This window comes from Doryrhamphus excisus, linkage group LG14 (assembly GCF_037039965.1).
Source record: "Doryrhamphus excisus strain RoL-2023G ecotype Guam linkage group LG14, RoL_Dexc_Guam_v1.1, whole genome shotgun sequence".
NCBI lineage: Eukaryota > Metazoa > Chordata > Actinopteri > Syngnathiformes > Syngnathidae > Doryrhamphus > Doryrhamphus excisus.
The window spans coordinates 17,717,149-17,740,098 of NC_136370.1; the positions used below are offsets into that span (position 1 = coordinate 17,717,149).

General features: G+C 39.7%; 1 protein-coding gene across 2 annotated transcripts in view; it reads left to right on the top strand.

The window, feature by feature from the left end:
* Window positions 1–22,950, top strand: part of LOC131140019 (signal-induced proliferation-associated 1-like protein 1) — a 62,877-nt gene that overhangs the window by 23,244 nt on the left and 16,683 nt on the right. For both annotated transcript variants that reach the window (XM_058090064.2, XM_058090062.2), the window contains exons 2-7: window positions 14,075–15,752; window positions 15,814–15,944; window positions 17,663–17,851; window positions 17,927–18,101; window positions 19,753–19,856; window positions 19,945–20,102. In XM_058090064.2, coding sequence (XP_057946047.2) covers window positions 14,270–15,752; window positions 15,814–15,944; window positions 17,663–17,851; window positions 17,927–18,101; window positions 19,753–19,856; window positions 19,945–20,102 — 2,240 coding nt within the window. In that variant the 5' untranslated portion in view covers window positions 14,075–14,269. The remainder of the gene's footprint in view (window positions 1–14,074; window positions 15,753–15,813; window positions 15,945–17,662; window positions 17,852–17,926; window positions 18,102–19,752; window positions 19,857–19,944; window positions 20,103–22,950) is intronic.

Below are 22,950 nucleotides of genomic sequence, written 5' to 3' on the forward strand. Positions count from 1 at the left end.
TGAGCAAAAGTACAACCAAAAACATTCATTCATTTTCTACCGCTTATCCATACAATGGTCGCGGGGGTGCTGGAGCCTATCCCAGCTGTCTTTGGGTGAGAGGCCCTGGACCTTTTTAAAGTTGTTTTTACCCACTGATTTTTGACAACTGGGTGAGCAAAAGTACAAACAAAAACATTCATTCATTCATTTTCTACCGCTTATCCTCACAAGGGTCATTTGGTAGGTGCTGGAGCCTATCCCAGCTGTCTTTGGGCTAGACGCCCTGGACTTATCGTAAAATATGCATGTTTAAGTCCTTTTTAAAGTTGTTTTTACCCACTGATTTTTGACAAAAGTACAACATTTTTCTACCGTTTTTTTCCTTACGATGGTTGCTGGGGGTGCTGGAGCCTATCCCAGCTGTCTTCGGGCGAGAGGCGGGGTACACCCTGGACTGGTGGCCAGCCAATCACAGGGCACATATAGACAAACAACCATTCACACTCACATTCATACCTATGGACAATTTGGAGTCGCTAATTAACCTAGCATGTTTTTGGAATGTGGGAGGAGAACATGCAAACTCCACACAGAGATGGCCGAGGGTGGAATTGAACCCTGGTCGTCTAGCTGTGAGGTCTGTGCGCTAACCACTCGACCGCTGTGCCGCCTGATGTATTACCAATGTTGTTCAATTTCATTTTGGGGCTAGCGACCAGTCCAGGGTGTACCCTGCTTTTCGCCCGAAGACAGCTGGGATAGGCTCCAGCACCCCCGCAACCATTGTGCGGATAAGCGGTAGAAAAATGTTGTACTTTTGTCAAAAATCAGTGGGTAAAAACAACTTTAAAAAGGACTTAAACATGCATATTTTACGATAAGTCCAGGGCGTCTAGCCCAAAGACAGCTGGGATAGGCTCCAGCACCTACCAAATGACCCTTGTGAGGATAAGCAGTAGAAAATGAATGAATGAATATTAATACATGATGCTGTTTTGTGGCCTGTTATTAGTAGGTTAAGTGGTAGAAAAATAGTATAAAATGAATGATGAAAGAGTTAATAGTAGCTAGTAACTAGGTACTAGTAACAGAGTTAACAGAGTTAATAGATCAACATCCGTGCTTTTAATGAGGCAAACGTTCTTTGTCTCCATTCGGTGACCGCCTGCATACTTTCATGTGAAACAGGGGGGGGGGCTGCTGTGTCACGACTGCAGTCCTCAGGTTGGAGGCGGACAGAAAGTGAAGTCAGAGGGAAAGTGCAGCCTAGAGCAGACCTCCATTACAACCCCCCCCCCCAAACCCCCCGCCCGCTCTCCCACAACCTTGGCCCCCCGACTGCTGCAGTTCGGCACAGCCGGGTCACCTCATTAGAATTTTCTGCATTCTTCTCCAGGCGGCGGTGCGCCTCCCTTTTTCCTCCCCCGTTGGCCCTTCATTATGCGTGACCTCCAAAACCCGAAGCCGAGCTTTAATCTGATCGATAGAAAGCAAGTCAGGTAAAACTCGACATCGGACAGGAAGTACTACTCTAACTCGGGCTTGTTTCCAACAGATTAGTGGATTTATTAGCCATTAAGTTGGAGATTTACTGTACATAATCTTGTACATGAACACACTTTAAGTCTATTTAACATCGTCCAATTATAGACTAGGGATTGTTTTGGGTGTTAAAAATTAAAAATATTATTTAGCGGCGCATTTTAGGGGTGTCAGAACAGCAGAATTATTAAAGCCAGCATGTATGAAACGGGCATTGGGTAAGTGTTTTAACCTTCCTCTTGTGTTAGCTTTCTGGTATCATGTCTTATGTTAAACTGTATTAAATCAGCTATAAAATACACTAAAAACAATAAGTTACTATTAAATTTACTTCTCATGTCTTGGTTACCTTCTTAGGTTTCTTCATCCATGAAAATGTTGGTTTTAATACTTTTGGTGTAAGCATGTAGGCCTTTTTTTGTCACTATACCCCTCCATTTTAATTTCCAAAAATGGTAAAAATGAACCTCAAAAGAATCATATTAATAAATTTAACTTTTGTTACCTGGATATTACTGAGGGATATAGAACAGTTTTATTTATTTTCTCATTTTAGTATTAATCACTAAAGAAACATGGTAATGGTTTAATTTCATTTGAACATGCATCAGATTACAATTGAATGCATCACATAATCAGTTCACAGTTCCACATGTCCAAAAGGAGTAGGAAGAAGCAAAGTTTATTAAATAAATAATAAAAAAATAAATAAATAAATTTATTAAGAATAAAGAAAATCAATCCGTAATAAATAAATATAATAATAATAATAAAACAGCAAATAATAAAAACTTAAAAAACCACATATAGTTGGTGGGTAGACAAATGATTTTTTTCAGGTTAAAATGAACAAAGCATTATTAGAGCCCTGTAGACATGACAAAACACGACTATAGTCACATTTATACTCTTTTTATTTACAACATATTGCGCAACTGCAGGGTCTTGAGACACATGCTAACTCGCAAACTAGAGAGCTAGCGACCTAAACGGTAGCCTTCAAGTTATTTCCTTTAAACTTAAATAGCCAAAAACTTACCACTTCCACACGGATAGGGAGGATAACTATTAACAGTTATTTAACCTTTAACATGAACATTAATCAAACGTAAAAATTTTTAAACATTAAACTTTCATATCAAGGTGGGGGACTCAAACTATTGTCCTGCGGGCCACATTTGGATCACGGGCCACGTGTTTGAGACCCCTGCCATACGGCATCCATATCAAACTTGCGTGGACCGCGCTAACATTGAATTTTCATATCACGGCGGGGGGCTCAAACTCGTGTCCTGTGCGCCACATTTGGATCACGGGCCGCGTGTTTGAGACCCCTGCCATACAGCATCCATATCAAACTTGCGCGGGCCGCGCTAGCATTGAATTTTCATATCACGGCGGGGGCCTCAAACTAGTGTCCTGTGAGCCACATTTGGCCCGCGGGCCGCGTGTTTGAGACCCCTGCCAGTACTACAGTATATCATACCTGTTTCCCCTCTTGTGTGGACACATCTGGCACGGACTTGCCTGCCTGAGCGCATCCGAGAACCTGGCACCTTTTTAAGAAAAACAGACAGGCCTGCTGGCAGACAAACGATAATGCTAGCATCATCCAGCAAACATTCTGGAATGCAACCAATTTGTGAAAGGAACTGATGTGTCTCTGTGTGCGGAAGAGCCCGGGCATGTTCGGACAAAATTCCCGCAGAAATGTGCAACGCCGGCTGTCCCAACTTTTTTAAAAAGTGTCTGCCTCCAACCGCCACAACCACTTCATGACTTCAACCCCAGCACCGATTTACACGCGGGGCTTTAACCGACGACCGTCTACGCTTCACACAAAGCGGCACGCCACTACGAGACGAGCTGACGAATTGTTCAACTGACCACAAATGAACGCAAACATCAAATGGAGCGTTTGAGAAAAACCGGTGACAGCGTATCGCCATTCATCATCGCCATTGTTATGTGATGTGCCGCTCAGTCCCCCCCCCCGACGACTCCGGGCCCCCCCTTCGCTATCACCGCAGCACAGCTTGGTGAATAATGGCCGGAGCTCAACGCTGGCAAAGTGGATTTCACTCACAGTCTCCCAACAAGAAGACAGTTCTGGAGTACCGCCAGGAGTACATAGTACATAGTTTTTTATCTCCAGCATGGCTGTCCTCAATCCTTCCTCTCGTTTTATCCATAAAATACATCAACAGGTTTTGAACATTTGTCTCTATGCGTGGGATCTCCAAGTATGAAACACAGTTTACGGTTTACAATATCTGGGGGGTCAAGGAGGTTTTACAATAGACTCGTCTTGGCTAGCAGTTTTAAAAGGTATTCTCTAATACTCATATCTACATAATCCACTCTGCTACTCTGCTTGCCTGGTGTAATCCCGGTAATGACTTATTATAGTACTTTAACTAGAGTTCATCTCCCTGCAAGTTATGGTAATGGTTTTATTTCATTTGAACATGCATCAGATTACAATTGAATGCATCACATAATCAGTTCACAGTTCCACATGTCCAAAAGGAGTTTTTTTTTTATTTTATTTTTTAAATTTAATAAAAAAAATATTTTCATTCATTCATTTTCTACCGTTTTTTTTGTTTTACATTTTTATTTAAATTTTTTTTTATGTTTTTTTTCCATTTGAACATGCATCAGATTACAATTGAATGCATCACATAATCAGTTCACAGTTCCACATGTCCAAAAGGAGTTTTTTTTTTATTTTATTTTTTAAATTTAATAAAAAAAATATTTTCATTCATTCATTTTCTACCGTTTTTTTTGTTTTACATTTTTATTTAAATTTTTTTTTATGTTTTTTTTCCATTTGAACATGCATCAGATTACAATTGAATGCATCACATAATCAGTTCACAGTTCCACATGTCCAAAAGGAGTTTTTTTTTTATTTTATTTTTTAAATTTAATAAAAAAAATATTTTCATTCATTCATTTTCTACCGTTTTTTTTGTTTTACATTTTTATTTAAATTTTTTTAATGTTTTTTTTTCCATTTGAACATGCATCAGATTACAATTGAATGCATCCCATAATCAGTTCACAGTTCCACATGTCCAAAAGGAGTAGGAAGAAGCAAAGCTTATTAAATCCTACCCCTCCATCTGGTACTTTTACAATCAGGAACTGTTACATTTGTTCACTTCCTGCTTTCCTAATATAATTTAAGTTTTTTTTTATTTTATTTTTTAAATTTAATTTTAAAAAAAATTCATTCATTCATTCGATTTCTACCGCTTTTTTTGTTTAAAATTTTTATTATGTAAAATTTTTTTAAAATGGTTTTATTTAATTTGAACATGCATCAGATTACAATTGAATGCATCCCATAATCAGTTCACAGTTCCACATGTCCAAAAGGAGTAGGAAGAAGCAAAGCTTATTAAATCCTACCCCTCCATGTGGTACTTTTACAATCAGGAACTGTTATATTTGTTCACTTCCTGCTTTCCTAATATAATTTAAGTTTTTTTTTATTTTAAATTTAATACAAAAAATATTTTCATTCATTCATTTTTTTGTTTTTAATTTTTATTTAAATTTTTTTTTTATGTTTTTATTTCATTTGAACATGCATCAGATTACAATTGAATGCATCCCATAATCAGTTCACAGTTCCACATGTCCAAAAGGAGTAGGAAGAAGCAAAGCTTATTAAATCCTACCCCTCCATCTGGTACTTTTACAATCAGTAACTGTTACATTTGTTCACTTCCTGCTTTCCTAATATAATTTTTTTTAATTTTATTTTTTAAATTTAATTAAAAAATATTTTCATCATTCATTTTCTACCGCTTTTTATTATGTTATAATTTTTATTATTAAAAAAAATTTAATGGTTTTATTTCATTTGAACATGCATCCGATTACAATTGAATGCATCACATAATCAGTTCACAGTTCCACATGTCCAAAAGGAGTAGGAAGAAGCAAAGCTTATTAAATCCTACCCCTCCATCTGGTACTTTTACAATCGGTAAATTTATAATCGGTACATTTGTTCACTTCCTGCTTTCCATAATAAAGTTTAAGGTTTTTTTTTGTTGTTTTTTTTTTAAATAATGCACCTGGTACCAAAGTACGAGGATGACATTTTTAGCGAAGTGGTTATTTTTTTTGCCTTATGCATTATTTTAGCTGTTTGAAGATGAACTATATCAGCAAGTTGAAGTATTTGTGATTTTAGAAATAAGGAGTTAGTATGTTCTCTGTAGGCGGCATTATGAATTATCCTTACTGACCTTTTTTGCAGTACATTTAGCGAGTGAAGATTGTTTTTTTTTTATAGTTATTAGCCCATATTTCCACACAATAAGTAAGATATGGTAGAACCAGAGAGCAATAAAGACAACAAATTTTGCTTTGTTTATGAGGTGGGATTGTAGCAAAGTTTCCCAGGTAGTATGTTTTATCTGTTTACGTTTATTCCAAGCAATTCCCTCCTCCATTCTTGTTTCTGCTTCAGCCTTGGCTGAATCTTTATCTCCCTGAGTCCTTTCACATCGAATTCATCTGGTTTTCCTGGCAGCGCTCATATAAACAACCGTAACGAAGTTTCTGTGCCAGGCGGTTTTCAAAGACTTCACTGTGTCGGAATGAGGCTCCGCTCTTGGCCAAGCCGGCACAGAGAGATCTTTGTGCCTTCAGCCATCAGGGCCATCAGCAGGGTGAGATTAGGGAACACGGAGAACCAATGAGCTATATCGCGGGGAGTCTTTTTGAAAAGTACCAGTGTCAGCCAAACAACCCTCCAGCCTTATTCATCCGGTAATTACAAGCTTGTAGGACAATGATTCTCTTTTCATATTCCTTTTTTGTTATAGCTTTGGAAACACTGCCCAATTCAGATTTCGGAAACATCCAAATTATTCTTTTTAGAGGGTTACTACCCGGATTCTTACTCTTGTTGGGGGGGAAAAAGTGCATTTACGACAAGTCGCGACTTGTTCTTTGTATTTGCTTGAGTAACAGTCTGGCTCTTTATTCATCACACTACTCATGTTTCCTGCTGATTGCAATGTGTCTGACTCCTACCCCATGACGCTACAGAGTTCCTGCTTTTTTTTGGGAGTCTTTTTTTTTTTCAGTCCTCCATGACCATACTAAGTCCATACAACTCGCATTTTGATGACTTGTACTTTTCAGTCACTTTAACTCACTCATTGGGAGGTCACAGCCTCAATTACAAGTTAACACTTAGATGCATAAGTCGGTCAAAAATGACCCGGTCAGGTTGTTTTCTTGAAATATCTTTGTAATGAATTTTTTTTTATCATTTCATATTCGAGGTATTCCTCAAAAAACATGTTTTTGATGTCATACCATTCACATTTTTAACTTATCTTTTATACATTTTAAGAAATTTTAGTTTTTGTGTTACTACCCCAACCTTCCATAAGTGGGTCAAAAATGACCCGGTCAGGTTGTTTTCTTGAAATATCTTTGTAATGATTTTTTTTATAATTTAATATTCCAGGTATTCCTCAAAAAACATGTTTTTGATATCATGTTGTTCGCATTTTTAATTTATCTTTTATACATTTTAAGAAATTTTAATTTTTGTGTTACTACCCCAACCTTCCATAAGTGGGTCAAAAATGACCCGGTCAGGTTGTTTTCTTGAAATATCTTCATAATGAAAATTTTTTATCATTTCATATTCCAGGTATTCCTCAAAAAACATGTTTTTGATATCATGCCGTTATCATTTTTAACTTATTTTTTATACATTTTAAGAAATGTTAGTTTTTGTGTTACTACCCCAACCTTCCATAAGTGGGTCAAAAATGACCCGGTCAGGTTGTTTTCTTGAAATATCTTCGTAATTAAATTTTTTTTCATCATTTCATATTCCAGGTATTCCTCAAAAAACATGTTTTTGATATCATGCCGTTATCATTTTTAACTTATCTTTTATATATTTTAAGAAATTTGAGTTTTTGTGTTACTACCCCAACCTTCCATAAGTGAGTCAAAAATGACCCGGTCAGGTTGTTTTCTTGAAATATCTTTGTAATGAAATTTTTTATAATTTAATATTCCAGGTATTCCTCAAAAAACATGTTTTTGATATCATGCCGTTCACATTTTTAACTTATCTTTTATACATTTTAAGAAATTTTAGTTTTTGTGTTACTACCCCAACCTTCCATAAGTGGGTCAAAAATGACCCGGTCAGGTTGTTTTCTTGAAATATCTTTGTAATGAAATTTTTTATAATTTAATATTCCAGGTATTCCTCAAAAAACATATTTTTGATATCATGCCGTTCACATTTTTAACTTCCCTTTATGCAACACACAATGGATCCTCACATTTTCTATTGTTGTATGGGGTCATTTTCTTTTTCAAAGATGTAAAAATGTGAAAAATGAAGATGTTTCTAACATGAAATAATTCTTGTGTGGTCCTAAATATAATACTAAAAAGTTCAATTCCACAATTTTGTGTGGGTTTTCTCCGGGTACTCCGGTTTCCTCCCACATTCCAAAAACATGCTAGGTTAATTAGCGACTCCAAATTGTCCATAGGTATGAATGTGAGTGTGAATGGTTGTTTGTCTATATGTGCCCTGTGATTGGCTGGCCACCAGTCCAGGGTGTACCCCGCCTCTCGCCACAAAGACAGCTGGGATAGGCTCCAGCACCCCCCTGCGACCCTCGTGAGGATAAGCGGTAGAAAATGAATGAATCAATGTTTTCCTAGAGGGGCAAGTGGTTAACGCACAGGCCTCACAGCTAAAAAACCCAAGTTCAATTCCACCCTCTGTGTGGAGTTTGAATGTTATCCTCGTCATTCCCCGTTTCCTCCCACATTCCAAAAACATGCTAGGTTAATTAGCGACTCCAAATTGGACACCAGTCCAGGGTGTACCCCGCCTCTTGCCCCAAGACAGATGGGATAGGCTCCAGTACCCCTGTGTACTACTGTACTACTACTACTACTACTACTACCTGTTTTTGCACCACACTATTAACATTCTATATGTCTCACAGCCAGGAGACCCGAGTTCAATTCCACAATTTTGTCTCCGGGTACTCCGGTTTCCTCCCACATTCCAAAAACATGCTAGGTTAATTAGCGACTCCAAATTGTCCATAGGTATGAATGTGAGTGTGAATGGTTGTTTGACTTCCTGTATTGTCATTACACAACAACACAGCAGTGAAATTGCCAACAAAATGTCATTGCCTGGCTGCACGGCGGTCGAGTGGTTAGCGTGCACACCTCACAGCTAGGAGACCAGGGTTCAATTCCACCCTCGGCCATCTCTGTGTGGAGTTTGCATGTTCTCCATGTGCATGCGTGGGTTTTCTCCGGGTTTCCTCCCACATTCCAAAAATTAATTAATTAATAATTAGCGACTCCAAATTGTCCATAGGTATGAATGTGAGTGTGAATGGTTGTTTGTCTATATGTGCCCTGTGATTAAAGCTTTACGTGTGCGTGTGTGTACTGTACGTGTACTGTAGCAGTATCAAACATGTGTAAAGTGTCAAAGTGCCAATGTTGTCATCAAATATCTACGATAACTGCATGCGTCTTTACCATTTCTTCCAGTCGCCACCTCTTTAGCGGGCAGCGGTAGCGAATTGTTAATGCAGAATGCAGCGTTTTCTCGGGATCAAACATCCCAAGCCGCACATAAAAAAAAAAACAACACAGGCCCTTTTGAAAGTCATCTCAGAAGATGATCCTCTGCCTGACAAATGGGGCCAATTTGGCAGTTGGATAGCCGGGGAGGGAAATGAGGGTTCCTCTGACTGACTGCGGCTGTGATCCCATTAGCCACTAGCACTCTGTGGGCACTGTGACGGGGGCTTCAGCGGCAGCGGCGGCACATTCACGCTGCGTCACTACGTCGCAGATAAATTCATGCCAGGGACATTTGGCTGTTTATTATTATTATTATTATTATTATTATTATTATTATTATTATTATTATTATTATTATTATTATTATTATTATTATTATTATCATGTGGTAACTAAACAATAACCAACCACAAAGCTTACATTGAAGGTGGAAAACACAGCCGTTCCACAAGATCTCAATCTAACCGAATAAAGTTTTCCTACAGGAAATAATAATAGAATGTCAGAAATCATGTTTTTTTTTTTTCATTTTTATTTAGATATAGAAAAAAAGGACAATAATTATTATTATTTATTCCAAATTATTTTGATTATAATTCAAAATTACAGCCGGTGGGGTTTATAATCCATCCAAAACCGCCAAACTCACTTTTTTGCCGCCGTTTCGGGCCACCGTGAGCCAGTTGGGAGGCAGTTTGAGCCACTGCACGCCACTAGGCGCCACGGCAAATTGCATTGGCGTGAACTTGCACCGGCCCGGTGGACTCTTGTTTGTGACGAAGATTTTAAACATTTTGAAATTTTCTTGCTGCCAAAATAAATTTTTGCCGTTGTTTCAGGCCACCGCGAGCCAGTTGGGAGGCAGTTTGAGCCACTGCACGCCACTGGGCGCCACAGCGCATTGCATTGCCGTGAACTGGCGCCAACTGGCACCAGCCCAGTGGACTCTTAGCATGACTTGCTCCCCAATTCGTCCCATTAGCCGAGTTCTGGTCAGATTTTGGAGATTTCGGAACGTTGTTTCGGTTAGTTGGTGTGGTCCTTTTTAATTAAAGAGTTTGGCGTCTCGAAACAATATTCGTTCAAAAGAGCAATACCTTTTTGCATCACAGAAAAGCCTTGCATCCGGAATTAAAAATCCAGTGGACTCTTAGCATGACATGCTAACCCATTTCGTCCCATGAGCCGAATTCTGGTCGGATTTCGGAGATTTCGGAACGTTGTTTCGGTTAGTTGGTGTGGTCCTTTTTAATTAAAGAGTTTGGATTCTCAAAACAATATTCGTTCAAAAGAGCAATACCGTTTTGCATCACAGAAAAGCCTTGCATCCGGAATTAAAAATCCAGTGGACTCTTAGCATGACATGCTAACCCATTTCGTCCCATGAGCCGAGTTCTGGTCGGATTTCGGAGATTTCGGAACGTTGTTTCGGTTAGTTGGTGTGGTCCTTTTTAATTAAAGAGTTTGGCTTCTCAAAACAATATTCGTTCAAAAGAGCAATACCGTTTTGCATCACAGAAAAGCCTTGCATCCGGAATTAAAAATCCAGTGGACTCTTAGCATGACATGCTAACCCATTTTGTCCCATGAGCCGAATTCTGGTCGGATTTCGGAGATTTCGGAACGTCGTTTCGGTTAGTTGGTGGGGTCCTTTTTAATTAAAGAGTTTGGCTTCTCAAAACAATATTCGTTCAAAAGAGCAATACCTTTTTGCATCACAGAAATCCAAAATTGCGATGCCTAATTTGTAGTGTAATCTTTACAAATCCATAAAAAATTTGGTGTCCTTTCTTAAAACTAATTCACCACCTCCAGTTACGTATTTTTTTTTTTGCGTAATTCTACAAATAAAAACAATGCAACCAAGATCAGTTAAAATATGTTTGTTACATTCTTCTCCGTGTGCTTTAATTCCGCTTTAAACAGCATACTGTGTTACAAAATAATTCCCGATCAATGCAAGGTTCTAATTGTGCTCTGACCTTCACGAGACTTAAAGCGGAGACATTCTCATTTGGAATGTTTGCTTGGCTTTCATGTTTCCCTTCGGACGTTTTCCCTATAATTGCTTTGAAAGCCAGCGAAGCCTTATCTCAAATTGAACATGTCAGTGACTTTTCACCGCCTCATAAAAACCCACATGAGGGAAAAACAGACATGCGGTAATGGTTTATGCAGGCCATGTGTGTCACATTCGAGGGACGCTTTTCAGATATTTTTAATGGAAATGCCGGAAACTAAGGACATTAACACCGGAAATATGTTTTGCATGAATAATCCTTGATTGATCAAGGTCATATGTTGATCATAATAAGGTCATTGATCATATATAATAGTCATAACCATCGGTCATCAGCAGTGTGACATTGTACTACAATTGTATTTGTCATATACATAGATTTACTTTTATAGCGTATGAATTCTATCATTAATTTGTACACTCGGATCATGGAACTCGGATCATGGAAAACTATTTTAATTCAAGAACGGATGTGGGTAAAACGTGGACTGTGGACTACGGGCCGCGGTCTAAATAAACGATTCCGATTGGTCCGTTTCAAGATTTGCAAGGATCGGTTTGCAAATTACCACCGGAATTACGCAGTCCATGTTTTACCAACACCCAACAAGAACCGCTTTTAAAAAAACTCTTCGTAGTATGGAATGCCAAAGTGCACTTGCCCGACCGGAATATCACTGATTGGATTTACTTGCCCGAATTTTGTTTTAACTTGCCCCGGGCCATCGGTACATCGTTATTGTTGAGCCCTGATGACACTGGAAATATGTTTTTTGTGTTATAATCCCTGATTGATCAAGGTCATATGTTGATCATAATAAGGTCATTGATCATATATAATAGTCATAACCATTGGTCATCAGCAGTGTGACATTGTACTACGATTGTATTTGTCATATACATAGATTTACTTTTATAGCGTATGAATTCTATCATTAATTTGTACACTCGGATCATGGAACTCGGATCATGGAAAACTATTTTAATTCAAGAACGGATGTGGGTAAAACGCGGACTGTCGACTACGGACCGCGGTCTAAAACAAACGATTCTGATTGGTCCGTTTCAAGATTTTCCAAGGATCGGTTTGCAAATTACTACCGGAATTATGCAGTCCTTGTTTTACCAACACCCAACAAGAACCGCTTTTAAAAAAACTCTTCGTAGTACAGAATGCCAAAGTGCACTAGCCCGACGGGAATATCACTGATTGGATTTACTTGCCCGAATTTTGTTTTAACTTGCCCCGGGCCATCGGTACATCGTTATTGTTGATCCCTGTTAACACTGGAAATATGTTTTTCGTGTTATAATCCTTGATTGATCAAGGTCATATGTTGATCATAATAAGGTCATTGATCATATATAATAGTCATAACCATCGGTCATCAGCAGTGTGACATTGTACTACGATTGTATTTGTCATATACATAGATTTACTTTTATAGCGTATGAATTCTATCATGAATTTGTACACTCGGATCATGGAACTCGGATCATGGAAAACTATTTTAATTCAAGAACGGATGTGGACTATGGACCGCGGTCTAAATAAACGATTCTGATTGGTCCGTTTCAAGATTTTCCAAGGATAGGTTTGCAAATTACCACCGGAATTACGCAGTCCGTGTTTTACCAACACCCAACAAGAACCGCTTTTAAAAAAACTCTTCGTAGTACGGAATGCCAAAGTGCACTTGCCCGACGGGAATATCACTGATTGGATTTACATGCTGGAATTTTGTTTTAACATCGTTATTGTCGAGCCCTGTTAACACTGGAAATGTGTTTTTCGTGTTATAATCCCTGATTGATCAAGGTCATATGTTGATCATAATAAGGTCATTGATCATATATAATAGTCATAACCATCGGTCATCAGCAGTGTGACATTGTACTACGATTGTATTTGTCATATACATAGATTTACTTTTATAGCGTATGAATTATATCATGAATTTGTACACTCGGATCATGGAACTCGGATCATGGAAAACTATTTTAATTCAAGAACGGATGTGGACTATGGACCGCGGTCTAAATAAACGATTCTGATTGGTCCGTTTCAAGATTTTCCAAGGATAGGTTTGCAAATTACCACCGGAATTACGCAGTCCGTGTTTTACCAACACCCAACAAGAACCGCTTTTAAAAAAACTCTTCGTAGTACGGAATGCCAAAGTGCACTTGCCCGACGGGAATATCACTGATTGGATTTACATGCTGGAATTTTGTTTTAACATCGTTATTGTCGAGCCCTGTTAACACTGGAAATGTGTTTTTCGTGTTATAATCCCTGATTGATCAAGGTCATATGTTGATCATAATAAGGTCATTGATCATATATAATAGTCATAACCATCGGTCATCAGCAGTGTGACATTGTACTACGATTGTATTTGTCATATACATAGATTTACTTTTATAGCGTATGAATTATATCATGAATTTGTACACTCGGATCATGGAACTCGGATCATGGAAAACTATTTTAATTCAAGAACGGATGTGGGTAAAACGCGGACTGTGGACTACGGACCGCGGTCTAAAACAAACGATTCTGATTGGTCCGTTTCAAGATTTTCCAAGGATAGGTTTGCAAATTACCACCGGAATTACGCAGTCCGTGTTTTACCAACACCCAACAAGAACCGCTTTTAAAAAAAAAACTCTTCGTAGTACGGAATGCCAAAGTGCACTTGCCCGACCGGAATATCACTGATTGGATTTACTTGCCCGAATTTTGTTTTAACATCGTTATTGTCGAGCCCTGGAACTCGGATCATGGAAAACTATTTTAATTCAGCTGCCAAATCCTAAAAACCAGAAAACACAGTAGTGTTCTTAGACTTTTCACTATTAAAAAGTATGAGAAAGTCCTTATGTTTTTTTTTGTTTTTTTTCCAGGGTTGCGTTTGGAATAAAAACGCAGTCGGAGGAAGCGCAATGCAGGCTTGAGTGACGAAGCGGAGGGCTTTGCCCCTTCTCCATTTTGTTCATGTGCCGACAATCGACTTGCTCATGAAGTCCTGGAGCAGCAATCCATCCCAGAGTCATGTCCCGTCTTCCCGCTGAGTGCCTGTAGTCTTTGGCACTCGTGTCATGACTACCCTGAAGCGCGCACCCATGGAGTGCACCGTCGGAGGCGCTGTCCCTGCCACCGATGAATTTTACCCTCGCCACATCCGTATGGTGAATGGCGGCGCCGTTCCCGTTCGCACGGACAATATCCATAACTCTGTGAGCACGGGAGTGCCAAAAATGGGTGTACGGGCGCGTGTCGCCGATTGGCCACCGAGGAAGGATTTTTCCCGGGCTTTGTGGCACTCGACGACTGAAACCGAAAGCATCGCCGTGCCTGTAAAAAATCACATCAAATTAGGCTCAATCATAAGCCCTCAGGATTCGTCAATGCTACGAAATATCCACAATACTCTAAAAAATCGAACACAGGCCCAGGCGAACAACTACTGCGCTGATACTCGGTATTTGGCGCCAGGGGACCACAGAGGTCCACCGCGCAGAAACACCGCGCAACATCGGAAAATCCGTCAGCGCAGCAACAGTGACATGACCATAAGTGAAATGGAAGCCGGTGGAGATAGCGGAGAGGACTGGGGTCCACCACTGGGCGCCAAATGGTCCCCTCTTCACCGTGAATATGGCAGCACATCTTCAATCGATCAACATGGAGCTGCCGGGGACAGTTTCTTTGAAATGCTTCAAGGCTACCAAGGAGAAGTAGACCAGCGTAGTCCAGCTCCAGATCAACTGGAGGAGATGCTGAATGTTCGCCCCAGGGAAGCCACCCTTGACCTCGCTGAGACCGTCACGGATAGCCAACCTCAGAAACCGAAGGACAGGGACAAGCCACCAAAGAGACGTACTAAATCCGAAACAGGGGGCGAGTCTATTTTTCGTAAGCTTCGTAACGTGCGCGCCGAGTCGGATTCGCCCAGAACTGGATCGGATGTTGAGGACAGTCGGATGGAGGAGATGGCGCCGTTGAAGCCATGGTTCTGTCAGAAAGGTTTTTCCCACTATGACGTCCAGAGCGTTTTGTTTGACCTCAACGAAGTCATTCATTTGCGGCAGACGGCGGGCAAAAGAAAGAACACCACCACGGGGGCCTCCGCCGCCGCCGTTGCCTCGGCTACATCCACCCTCTCATCCACCCACAGCTTGCCGTACAGCTCACCAAGTGGCAGCCAAGAGGATCTCAACTCCAGGGAAAGCCCTGGTCTGGACTCCGGCGATGAACACAGCAACGAAATGCTTCTGAGTTGCCCGTGCTTTCGGAATGAGATCGGCGCCGACGGAAACGGGAGGCACAGGCTTGGAGCAAACGGGGCCGGGTATTACGGGCTTGTGGGTGGCGTCGTGAGTAGCATCAGCTCGGGAAACTTGAGTGGGGAAGGGAACATGTACGAAACATCTGTAAGCACACACTGCACCAATGCGGGGGTGGCTGTGTTGGAGGGTCCGAAGGAGGGGCCTAGCACGCTTAGCGAAAAGGCCAAACAGTACATCGTAGAGCACGTGGACCTCGGTGCTTACTACTATCGAAAGTTCTTCTATTTAAGGGGTAAGCGTTTATTGTTCTTACGCACGTAAACGTTGAATAACTTCACTTCTTCTGCTTCCAGAACACTGGAACTACTTCGGAATGGATGAGGTTTTAGGTCCGGTGGCGATAAGCTTGCGTAGGGAGAAGATGGAGGAGGACAAGGAGCACGGCCAGCAGTATAACTACCGCATCATCTTCAGAACAAGCGAGGTCAGCCGCCATAGATCTATCCATCCATTTTTTTTCCGCTTATCCGGATCCGGGTTGCGGGGTCAGCAGTTTCAGTAGGGAAGCCCAGACTTCCCGGTCCCCGGCCCGGTGATGGGACAGACTAAGAGTGATTCAGAAGACCCTTATGATGACAACAAAGAGGAGAAACCGCAACCGTACCTCCCCCAGATGTGGGATACCGGGGTCTCACCCTGGAACCGGGGACGGGCTTGCAGACAAGCGCATGGTGGTCAGGCCTTCACCCATGGGGCCCGGCCGGACCTCCCGACTCGTAGACCCACCATCTACGGGGGCAAGCATAAGGGTTTGGTGCATTGTGTGTTGGGTGGGTGCCTGGGTGACCTGGTCTTCGGCGGCTAAACCTGGTTCTTGGGACATGGAATGTAGGGAAAGAGTCTAAATTGTGCGAGAGGTTCAGACATTCCGACTAGGTATAGTCAGACTCACCTCGACCCACAGATTGGGTTACGAAACCAAACCCCTTGAGATGTGCCGGATCTTGTTCTACTCTGGAGTTGCCTGGGCGACCTGGTCTTTGCCGGCCAAATCTGGTTCTTGGGACATGGAATGTAGGGAAAGAGTCTAAATTGTGCGAGAGGTTCAGACATTCCGACTCGATATAGTCGGACTAACTTTGACCCACAGTTTGGGTTCCGAAACCAAACCCCTTGAGAGGTGCCAGATCTTGTTCTACTCTGGAGTTGCCTGGGCGAACTGGTCTTCGGCGGCTAAATCTGGTTCTTGGGACATGGAATGTAGGGAAAGAGTCTAAATTGTGCGAGAGGTTCAGACATTCCGACTAGGTATAGTCAGACTCACCTCGACCCACAGATTGGGTTCTGAAACCAAACCCCTTGAGATGTGCCGGATCTTGTTCTACTCCGGAGTTGCCTGGGCGACCTGGTCTTTGGCGGCTAAATCTGGTTCTTGGGACATGGAATGTAGGGAAAGAGTCTAAATTGTGCGAGAGGTTCAGACATTCCGACTCGATATAGTCGGACTAACTTTGACCCACAGTTTGGGTTCCGAAACCAAACCCCTTGAAAGGTGCCGGATCTTGTTCTACTCTGGAGTTGCCTGGGCGACCTGGTCTTCGGCGGCCAAATCTGGTTCTTGGGACATGGAATGTAGGGAAAGAGTCTAAATTGTGCGAGAGGTTCAGACATTCCAAATAGATATAGTCGGACTAACCTCGACCCACAGTTTGGGTTCCGAAACCAAACCCCTTGAGAGGTGCCGGATCTTGTTCTACTCTGGAGTTGCCTGGGTGACCTGGTCTTCGGCGGCCAAATCTGGTTCTTGGGACTCAGAATGTCACTTTCTCTGGTAGGGAAAGAGTCTGAATTGTGCGAGAGGTTCAGACATTCCGACTAGATATAGTCGGACTAACCTCGACCCGCAGTTTGGGTTCCGAAACCAAACCCCTTGAGAGGTGCCGGATCTTGTTCTACTCCGGAGTTGCCTGGGCGACCTGGTCTTTGGCGGCCAAATTTGGTTCTTGGGACATGGAATGTAGGGAAAGAGTCTAAATTGTGCGAGAGGTTCAGACATAGTCGGACTAACCTCGACCCACAGTTTGGGTTCTGAAACCAAACCCCTTGAGAGGTGCCGCATCTTGTTCTACTCTGGAGTTGCCTGGGTGGATTCATTCTCTTCTGACGTTAATCTCCTCGTCCTTCCTGTCTTTGTCCAATCAGCTTACAACGCTCCGAGGTTCAATCCTGGAGGATGCGGTTCTCTCCACTTCCAAGCACGGCACCGCACGAGGCCTGCCTATTAAAGAGGTACTGGAGTACATTCTACCAGAACTGGATCTGTCTTGCCTCAGACTGGCCCTCAATACCCCCAAAGTAACGGAGCAGCTGATGAAACTGGATGAACAAGGGGTGAGAGTTCAACAACGGCGCTACGGAAAGTAGCAAAAAAAAATGACTTAAGCTAAAAACAAATGTACTCTGTAGCTGAGTTTCCAGGTGAAGGTGGGGGTGATGTACTGCCGTGCTGGTCAGAGCACCGAGGAGGAGATGTACAACAATGAGATGGCGGGTCCTGCCTTGGAGGAGTTTCTCCAGCTGCTGGGGGAGAAGGTTCGCCTCAAGGGCTTCACCAAGTACAGAGCCCAGCTGGACACCAAAAGTAAACACGCTTTAAGACCAATTGAATGGGGATGTGGACATTTGTTTCCTTTCTTCTGTACTGTGCAGGCAAACTTAATAATAATAATAATGGTAATGGTTTCATTTCATTTGAACATGCATCAGATTACAATTGAATGCATCACATAATCAGTTCACAGTTCCACATGTCCAAAAGGAGTAGGAAGAAGCAAAGCTTATTAAATCCTACCCCTCCATCTGGTACTTTTACAATCAGTAACTGTTACATTTGTTCACTTCCTGCTTTCCTAATATAATTTAAGTTTTTTTGATTTATTTTTTTTACTTAAAAAAATATTGTTTTTTAAATTATTTCATTTTTTTAATGGTTTAATTTCATTTGAACATGCATCAGATTACCATTGAATGCATCACTTAATCAGTTCACAGTTCCACATGTCCAAAAGGAGTAGGAAGAAGCAAAGCTTATTAAATCCTAACCCTCCATCTGGTACTTTTACAATCAGTAACTGTTACATTTGTTCACTTCCTGCCTTTCTAAGATTATTTTATTTTATTATTTTTTATTTAATTTGAATTTGAATTAAATTTTTAAATTTTTTTTAATTGTTATTTTTTTTTATTTTTTAAATTTTTTTATTTTTTTTTATTTTTTATTTTTTTTAAACTTTTTTAATTTTTTAATTTTAAATTTTTTTTTTATGGTTTAATTTCATTTGAACATGCATCAGATTACAATTGAATGCATCACATAATCAGTTCACAGTTCCACATGTCCAAAAGGAGTAGGAAGAAGCAAAGCTTATTAAATCCTAACCCTCCGTCTGGTACTTTTACAATCAGTAACTGTTACATTTGTTCACTTCCTGCTTTCCTAATATAATTTAAGTTTTTTTATTTTATTTTTTTATTAAAAAAATAGTTTTTAATGTTTTTTAATTATTAAAATTTTTTGTATTGTTTTATTTCATTTGAACATGTATCAGATTACAACTGAGTGCATCACATAATCAGTTCACAGTTTTACATGTCATGTCCAAAAGGAGTAGGAAGAAACAAAGCTTATTAAATCCTACCCCTCCATCTGGTACTTTTACAATCACTTCCTGCAAAAACTTCCTGCTTTCCGTAATACAGTTTAAGGTTGTTGTTGTTTTAATGTTTTAAATTTTTTTTATTTTGTATTTTTTTGTATTTTTAATAATAATAATAATAGGAACAATTATCATTTTTTTAATTTTGGGGTGTTTTATAATTATATTTCTTAAGGGGGGCATATCAAAGCTGAACAATACAGGTCGTAGCGCGGAACCCTGAGGGATTCCATTACTGACATTCTTTTTTTTAATTTTGTATTTTTTTTTATGTATTTTAATTTTTTTTTAATTAAAAAAAATATTTTTTGTATGTTTAATAATAACAATGGAATTTTTTTTTTATTTTGTATTTTTAATAATAATAATAATAGGAACAAAACTGTCGGGTATGAATCGGGTATGAATAATGCACTGATCCATACCTTAATATTATCTAGATGTTTAGGATGAGGTTGAATAGCATCCAGTCTGACACAGTACAACACTAATACATAAAGAATGGACACATCAATGGCAGTAATGCTACAGCGGGTCTCCAATAAATAAATTGCTTTGTTGTCATCACCTCTGCAGCCGACTCCACAGGAACTCACTCGCTGTACACATCCTACAAGGACTACGAGCTCATGTTCCACGTTTCCACTCTGCTGCCTTACACGCCCAATAATAAGCAACAGGTACAGATTGCGAATCGATACTTTGTTTTTGTAGTATTTTTAGTTGTTTTTATATCTCGTCATATTTGCTTATTCTTTGACTCGCCAGTTGCTGAGAAAGCGTCACATTGGGAACGACATCGTGACCATTGTGTTCCAGGAGCCCGGTGCACACCCCTTCACGCCGAAGGCCATTCGCTCTCATTTTCAGCACGTTTTCATTGTTGTCAGGGTGCACAACCCTTGCTCAGACAACACCTGCTACAGGTAGGATTTTTATTTACTCCAGATATGATTATGGTAAGTTGGCCTGTGCTAATATAGCATACATACGTACAGTGGAAAATATTATTCAAGATCATGGGGCTGCACGGTGGTCAAGTGGTTCGCGCGTTGGCCTCGCAGCTAGGAGACCCGAGTTCAATCCCACCCTCTGCCATCTCTGTGTGGAGTTTTGTGTGGGTTTTTGTTCGGGTACTCCGGTTTCCTCCCACATTCCAAAAACATGCTAGGTTAATTAGCGACTCCAAATTGTCCATAAGTATGAATGTGAGTGTGAATGGTTGTTTGACCTCTTTTCTGACACCGTCATGCTGATTGGTTGTGTTGGGTTTCATTGATAAGTACAGTTGTGCGTCATCTGCATATCAGTGGAACACTAAACAATAGGGTGTTGTAGAATTATATTGCTTAAGGGGGGGCATATCAAAGCTGAACAATACAGGTCGTAGCGCGGAACCCTGAGGAATTCCATTACTGACCTTCATTTTTTTTTTAAATAAAAAAAAATATTTTATTTAAAATTTTTAATTTTTTGTATTTTTTAAATTGTTTTATTTTTATTTTGTATTTTTTGTATTTTTAATCATAATAATAATAATGGGAACATTTTTTATTTTGTATTTTTTTTATAATAATAATAGGAACAAAACTGTCTTGAAATAGGAACCGTTTTGTTTCTATTATTATTAATATTTAAAAAATATATATTTTGTATTTTTAATACAAAATTCCTATTATTATTATTATTAAAAATACAAAATATATATTTTTTAAATATTAATAATAATAGGAACAAAACGGTTCCTATTTCAAGACAGTTTTGTTCCTATTATTATTATTATTAAAAATACAAAATATATATTTTTTAAATATTAATAATAATAGGAACAAAACGGTTCCTATTTCAAGACAGTTTTGTTCCTATTATTATTATTAAAAATACAAAATAAAACAAATAAAAAAATGTAAAAAAAATAATAACAAAACAAACAAAAAACTCTTGAAATTTATTATTAAAAATTATAAATAAAAAATATGTTCCTATTATTATTAAAAATACAAAATAATAATAATAATAATAATAAAAATACTAAAAAAATACAAAATTAAAAAATAATAATAATAATAATGCACTCAACAATTTTTCATTCGGGTCCCCTGATTTAAAATCTCAGTCCATTTTGAGCACAGCACCTTGAGGCTTAAGCCTTAGCATTACGTGGTTGAAAAAGCCTTGGTGCATCGGTTAGTGCATTAAGACAAAAGCATCGTCCGCAAGGCATGGGTCACACAGTCAAACCGAGCGCTCTTGACTTTCTTTCTCCCGTTGTCCCGCTCCATGCATGCACGTGTTTGAATTAGTTTGATTTGATCGGAGCTCGTCACCACGGCGCCTGTTGGCGTCCACTCTCCGAGCAAACACACTATACGTGTACACGTGCACAGTCTTCCACCTTTCACTCTCCTATTACCTATTTCTCACGGTCACTTGCACACGGTTACAACGCCCCTCGCTCACTAATTCTTTCCTCGCTCCGACAATACAAGCGCCCGCCTTTTCTCCCTTTTCTCCCTTTTCTCCCTGCTTGCCACTTTTGCCTTCGGGGCAGCGTGAGGCTGAGTGGTCTGAAGGAGTTAGCGGCGTGCACATGAAGTGTTCACTTCAGCCACACATGCATGTGATTCGGGAGGGATTGTGGAAGGGGCTGAGTTTTTCCCAGAGCTCTATCAGTTCTACCTCAGTAGCGGACCGCTCAAGCTTGGAATTCTGTCTCGGAACAAACAAATTGAGCTGATTTGTGAGGAAAACTTTGGGATTTTTTTTTTTTTTTGTGTGTGACAACCGGAGCTAATTGAGAATACTTTTGTATTTAAAGTAATGAAATGCTGGTATTCCTGTTTTTTTTTTTTTTTTTAATGAAATGGAGAAGTGTGGGACAGTGGAGCTACCCCACCCAGAGGTGCTAACACCGCCTTTCTTTGGTTTCTGCACCGCTTTTTGAGCTTAATTCCTGATTGTTTGGGAAGAGTATTCCCATGGATGCTTTTCCTGTATGACGTGGAAACTTATATGGGTTTGTATTTTGGATTTTTACGACATAAAATATCAAAAAGTAGCATATTAGTCCATTAAACAAAGATTCGGAATTCTGTTTTGCAACCTGCGAACAAATTGAGCTGATTTGTAAGGAAAACTTTGGGAATTTTTTTTTTTTGTGTGTGACGACCGGAGTTAATTGAGAATAATTTTGCATTTAAAGTAATGAAATGCTGGTATTTATTTATTTTTGGTATTTTGGTAGCTTAATTCCTGATTGTTTGGGAAGAGTATTCCCATGGATGCTTTTCCTGTATGACGTGGAAACTTATATGGGTTTGTATTTTGGATTTTTACGACATAAAATATCAAAAATTAGCATATTAGTCCATTAAAACAAAGATTCGAAATTCTGTTTTGCAACCTGCGAACAAATTGAGCTGATTTGTGAGGAAAACTTTGGGAATTTTTTTTTTTTTTGTGATGACCGGAGCTGATTGAGAATACTTTTGCATTTAAAGTAATGAAATGCTGGTATTTATGTATTTTAGTTTTTTTGGTATTTTGGTAGCTTAATTCCTGATTGTTTGGGAAGATTATTCCCATGGATGCTTTTCCTGTATGACGTGGAAACTTATATGGGTTTGTATTTTGGATTTTTACTACATAAAATATCAAAAATTAGCATATTAGTCCATTACAACAAAGATTCGGAATATTCTGCTGTGGAATCAGTTGGTAAGTATAACTACAATTTGTCGAGTCATCGGGATTTGATCATGTCCAAGGTCACTT